The sequence below is a fragment of the Poecilia reticulata genome, linkage group LG22 (assembly GCF_000633615.1).
Source record: "Poecilia reticulata strain Guanapo linkage group LG22, Guppy_female_1.0+MT, whole genome shotgun sequence".
Classification (NCBI taxonomy): Eukaryota; Metazoa; Chordata; class Actinopteri; order Cyprinodontiformes; family Poeciliidae; genus Poecilia; species Poecilia reticulata.
Window position 1 is genome coordinate 12,197,920 of NC_024352.1, and position 5,827 is coordinate 12,203,746.

General features: G+C 39.0%; 1 protein-coding gene across 1 annotated transcript; it reads left to right on the forward strand.

The window, feature by feature from the left end:
* The first annotated feature begins 919 nt into the window (after positions 1-919).
* lgals8b (galectin 8b) lies at positions 920-5,303 on the forward strand. The gene is made up of 8 exons (XM_008399502.2): positions 920-1,105; positions 1,290-1,378; positions 1,693-1,903; positions 1,980-2,099; positions 2,190-2,216; positions 3,278-3,366; positions 4,130-4,295; positions 4,524-5,303. The coding sequence occupies exons 1-8, from the start codon at positions 1,067-1,069 to the stop codon at positions 4,671-4,673; spliced, it is 891 nt and encodes a 296-aa protein (XP_008397724.1). The 5' UTR covers positions 920-1,066; the 3' UTR covers positions 4,674-5,303.
* The last annotated feature ends 524 nt before the right edge of the window (positions 5,304-5,827 follow it).

Genomic DNA, 5,827 nt, shown 5'->3' on the forward strand with positions numbered 1-5,827 from the left:
CCGCACGTGCCTGTAATACAAGTTTCACATTCTAAAAACAGATCTGACAGCTTTTATGATTGTGCCACACCCACTCCTCTATCTGCAGCTTTTCCAATCAGAAGAGTGCAAAAGGAAGTCTTTCAAATCTTTTGTGGATATCAGCAGTTCTGATCTGGGTGGACTAAAGCTGCGGCTCTGGGCTGAACCTGAACCTGAGTACAGTACATGTCCTGATCGTCTCACGTCTTCAAAACACTTGGAACCCCTATTAGTAGTCTAAACCGCTTTTGACAAATAAATAAGGTATCTATATCATTGCAAAGAATAAAGTATATTCTACTCAACACACTTACCAAGACCCACAACTTGCTCTTCAACAGTCTGCTTGTTACTAGCAGAGAAACCTGTTCTTGCAACTGACAAATGCTATTTATACAACAGTTCTAATTCTTGTTGCATTCAATGCAACTCGGAATTCTGAAACAAACCAAAACATGTTGGTAGTCCAGGATAAAAAGTCTACATTGACTTTTATTCAATGTAGAACAATAAAATAAACACTTTCTAAAAAAATATTAAATGTATAACAAAGCCACCTTGCATGAACAGCTAATTTCATTTATTTATTTTAGATTGTTCCCAATGCTCTCAAATACAACTGAAATATTATCCTAATTAAAAAAAACAGAGGAGACATGCTGTCCTTTGCCAATATTGTAATTAATATCAACTTTTTCATTCTGATTTCTTTTTCTATTGACTGTTTGGCTGCAAATAAACTTGCGTCAAACTTTTGGCACACACTCAGATTATTTTAAAGTACATGTGTGTTTTCCTGAGGAGCAGGAGTTGAACAAGTTGTATGAGTAAACAGCAGAAAAAAAACAAGCCTGCTGTTTTCATATGTAAGCCTGATCACATGGTAGATTGTGCGCATGCGCTGCTCGTTGATGGAGTAAATATGGCCACTGGTACCGTCAGTTGGTAGCGCAGCAGAGCCCAACGCTGCCGCCGTTTGCTGCAGAAACCACCGACTGTCAGCTGTCCGTCACCCGCTGCAGCTTGTCAGGACTCCCGGGGCTCGATGTCTGTGGCCAATGCAAAACACACCGTTCTGGATCCGGTAAGAGGTTTCGCTTAATGTTGATGTTCACAGCCGCTCCTAGTAATTTCTCAGCTTAAGCCGCTGCCATTCTCATTTGATTAATCCGTCTCGCATCTGAGGGATGTTTTAGCTCTCAGATATTACGCAGAAGCCAGACCGTCCAGTGTAGACGCAGTGGTTTTAACTTTACCTTCCCTTTTAGGGGATCCCGTACACTGGTCCCATACCTGGAGGCCTGCATCCAGGGGAGATCATCATCATCCAGGGGACTGTGCCACCAGAAGCTGACAGGTGATTTTTCCAGTCAAACCGAGCAGATAGCACTTATAGAGCTGTCTGTTGTGTTGCATAAATTTAAAATACATTTGAAAACTTGATTTAGTTTAGAAAAAAGGGAAATTGCAACAAAAATATGTCTTACTAAAAAGTGTGATGACACACTGGAGAGTATAAGCACTCAATACGAGGCTCCTGTTGCATGAATTACTGCATCAGTGCAGCGTGGCACCATCAGCCTGTGGCACTGCTGAGAAGTTTAAATGTGTACATTCCTGAGCCTGTGTTTATAACTTTAACCATGACTTGTGTGTTCGTCCTCTCTGCAGGTTTCAGGTGGACCTGTCAAGCGGCTGCAGCACCAAACCGCGCTCAGACGTCGCTCTCCACTTCAGCCCTCGCTTCAGTGACTCCCCCCGTGTGGTCTGCAACTCCCTGCTGCAGGAGGAGTGGGGTAAAGAGGAGACGCTCCACCAGCTGCCCTACAAGCGCGGAGCCCCCTTCGAGACCATCATTCTAGTGCACAAGAATGGCTTTAAGGTGAAGCAGCCCTTCACCAGCCTGTGTGCCGTAGCTGAAGAACATAAACTAACTGAATGTCTGGCTTTGCCTGTAGGTGGCAGTAAATGGTACTCACCTGCTGGAATACAAACACAGAACTCCTCTGACCAGGGTCGACACGTTTTCTATTTCTGGGAATGTCAGGGTCCACGCTATTGGCTATATCCCAAACTCAGTAACTAACTCCTTTCTAATTTTCTTTGGGGTTTTTTTTTTCTCTCTTTTTCTTATGAATCACTTCTAAACATTTTTTTTTCTCTTTTAGGCAATATATTCAGAGTCAGGTGATTTGGTGAGTTTCCTTTTTTATTTTTATTTTTTAGCGGGTCCATGAAGTTAGAATTTTCTTGGTGTCTTATGATGCAATAAAAACTGCATCACAGGTCCTGAATGTTTAATGGTCAGCCATGCTTATTCACCATGCTGTAGACTATTTGGGCCTGTATTCTCAATGAATTCTAAGACTAAACATAGCTTTACTCCTTAATTTTATGGTCGTTTCACCAGATCAGGCAAGCAGGCAGTCACAGTAAACTGCTGACAGCTGAGGGCTTATTATTAAATAGATGCAGTAAAATAACCAGCATGGCAAGAAGCTGTTACAAATCAAAGTAACGATGATATAAATAAGCTATAATTGCTGTGGTTGTTGCGTGGTGAATAATTAAATTTTGCAGTTTCATCCTCATGCTATTTTTTTTTTTTTAAAACTTAGTCTGAACTGAATACTATTTTGTCGTTTTGTGTGCATCAACCGTAGAAGACAGTGTCACGCGGTCAATCACACGTCCTGCACTGAGATGGGAATTTCTGTTGACTCATCGCTCAAAGTCACTCTGAGCAGCTGACTCAGTCTCTCTTAATCTAAAACTCTGAGAATACAGGCCCTTAACTTTCTATTTTCGCCAAGTGTAAATAGCGGATTCGCTGTGCATCCGGAAAGGATTCACAGCGCTTTGTTTTTCCTTAATTTGTAACATTACAAACTTATTCCTAATTGTAATAAATTAATCTATTGCCTAAAGATTCTACACACCAAATACCCCATTATGACACTGTGGAGCTTTTGAGATTTTTGCAAAAATATAAAACCAAGAAATCAAGGCTGATTCACCAAGAATCAGCCTGTGTGAGTCACAAGGCTGATTCAGTCTTTTACACTTTTTTCCCCACATTGTCATAATGGAGCCTTGGTATGTAGAATTTTGAGGCATGAGGTTAGTACAATTTGGAATAAGACTGCGACATAAAGTGAAACGCTGTGAATACTTTCCATATGCACTACTGTATACAGCTCAGTCATAGAAGCTCAGGTGACAAACTTTGAGAAAAATAATAACATTGTTGTTACAGGATCTTCCCTACAAAGGCAGTATACTCAAAGGACTGAACCCAGGACAGCACATCACAATAAAAGGACAGGTCAGCATGTACCCTCACAGGTAAACAAATTATTAATAATATGCAAATATATAAACTTTTTTTTGTACTTTTCATTTATCACATTGCAATTATTAACATTCTATGTGTTTTAATGGGACTTTGTTAAACACAAAAGTTTAAAATTGCACAGAAGGAAAATGGTAAACAAATATTTTAAAAATGACAATTGTAAGTATTTTTCATGTATGTCCGCTTTGAACATCCAAGAGCCTAAAACGTTTGACCGCAAAGATGTTCAAGCTAAGTTTAATACATTTTTGCAGCATCAGTTTTTAGGGCTTGTAACATGTGCATATTTTGATCCATGTCTGGGCTTTGATTAGGTCACTCCACACGATTATGCTTCGATTAGGGACATTGTTCTGCTAGAAGGTGAAAATCAACCACAGCCTCATGACCTTAGCAGCCTGCAGGAGGGTTTTCCACTGATGTTTGTGGTTGTCACATGACAAAATATGAGAAAGTTCAAGGTTAATAAAAACGTCTGCAAGATGCTGAATGATTTAGTGAAATAAAACATGGCTGTTTTTACCGTTCAGTGATTGTAATTGGTACCAAACAAATCAATAATCTATCTTCCAATTAAGCTTTTAACCGGGTGGAATAATACAAATTGTGTGATGTAGCTGAACTATTTTAGTAATGTTTTTTCTAAATTTAATATTACGTTTATATATATATATATATATATATATATATATATATATATATATAAACAAAAAACCCCAGAAATATCCAAGAATATTTTTACCTCTGTTCCAGTTTCACAGTCAACCTCTGCAACAGCAAGATGGAGAACATTGCTCTCCATCTGAACCCCCGGATGAAGTCGGGCGTGTTCATCAGGAACTCGTACCTGGACGGATCCTGGGGTCAGGAGGAGAGGGAGCTGCCCTTCTTTCCCTTCTCGCCGGGCGAATACTTTGAGGTAGGAGCAACCAGCAACTTTCAAGATTTTAGAGACGCACAAATTAGTTTTCCCTTTTTTTTTTTTATCTGAAGAGGCATCATTGACCATTTATATTACAAATTAAAACAGAATCATTCACTGACCAGAAAAAAAAAAAAAGTGCCCCTATTCTGGTCAGTTCATCTTTTGAATTTTCACCTCGGTGCATTCTGGATTAGCATTCCTCAACATTTCTTCCCCCTCCAGATCCTCCTGCTCTGTCAGCCCCATCAGTTCAAGCTGGCAGTGAACGGGTCGCACCTGTTCGAGTTCAGGCACCGGGTGCAGGACCTGAGCAGCATCGACCAGCTGGAGATCATGGGAGACCTGGAGCTCAATGATGTGAAGTTATGGTGACTCAAAGCCAACGCGTTGTCGGTCGGGGTTCAGTTAGCTTACAGTGACGCACACGATGGACGTCAGGTTTGAATTTCAGGTCTGAGCTAATCTAGCACTGTTACTGTGGTTGATGAGGTTCGTCTTTGTGGTCCTGATTGGACAGATTAATGGGTGACAGAAAACGGGACACACGTATTTAAGCACTTAAGCTTAGTTTATAAGTTAAATTATATGCAGGTGAATATTCTTTTTTTTTTTTTTTGGTGCAATGTGCAATACAGAAAACAAAATCTCATCTTTGCACCATCATTGTGCATGATTGTATATTACATTTCATTAATGGCATTTTATCAAAAAAACTAATTTTCTAATTTAAAAGAGCCCACTCTTTATCCTTTTCAAATAAACTTGTTTAATTTCTGTAGAAATATCAGATGCACTTCATACAACAACTGATCATGTGAAGACTCAGCCAGTATTAAATCATCTGTGGTCCAGGGTGGCCATTCAAAATCTAATATATCACTAAAGTCAAAAATAGATATTAATTCTGGATTGTCTGTATTACCTTCTGTAGTGAAGAAGAGAAATATCTCTTGTATCCTCCATGTTTTGATAAATAAAAGACAACTGAATGTCTTACTTACATTTTGTATTCTTGGGTTCGAGTTTAAGCTTTAAAAAGAACAGCTGCTGCTACACAGCAGCACAACTCTTCAGTTGTGTGCTTTTACCACAAACTAAGGTCTAAGGTGAAATGCAGAATCATTGAACTCCACAGCTCTCTGCTTTGGCTGAACGTTTCTGTACTGCTTACTTTATCGTTTAGCTTAATACACGTTTACTAACCAATTCTAAACTCAGACTAACAGAAATGTTGATTTTGGAAAAACTGCGGATCTAACTGTGAAACACAGACTTCAACATAAAACCTGCAACACCGAAGAGAGGAAAGACAGAAAAGCGATGGACAAGGATGAACACAATAGATTTTTTTTTTTTTGTGTAAAAAAAAAGTGTGAAAGTTCTTAAATCCTTCATGTCAATTTTAAAATATGAAATGTTCAATATGAAATTATAGCAGGTTTTTAACATGGGATATCAAAAATCTAGAAACTGGAAGGATGAATGGATACAAAGGACCACAAGCACAAAGGAAAATTATATATTAA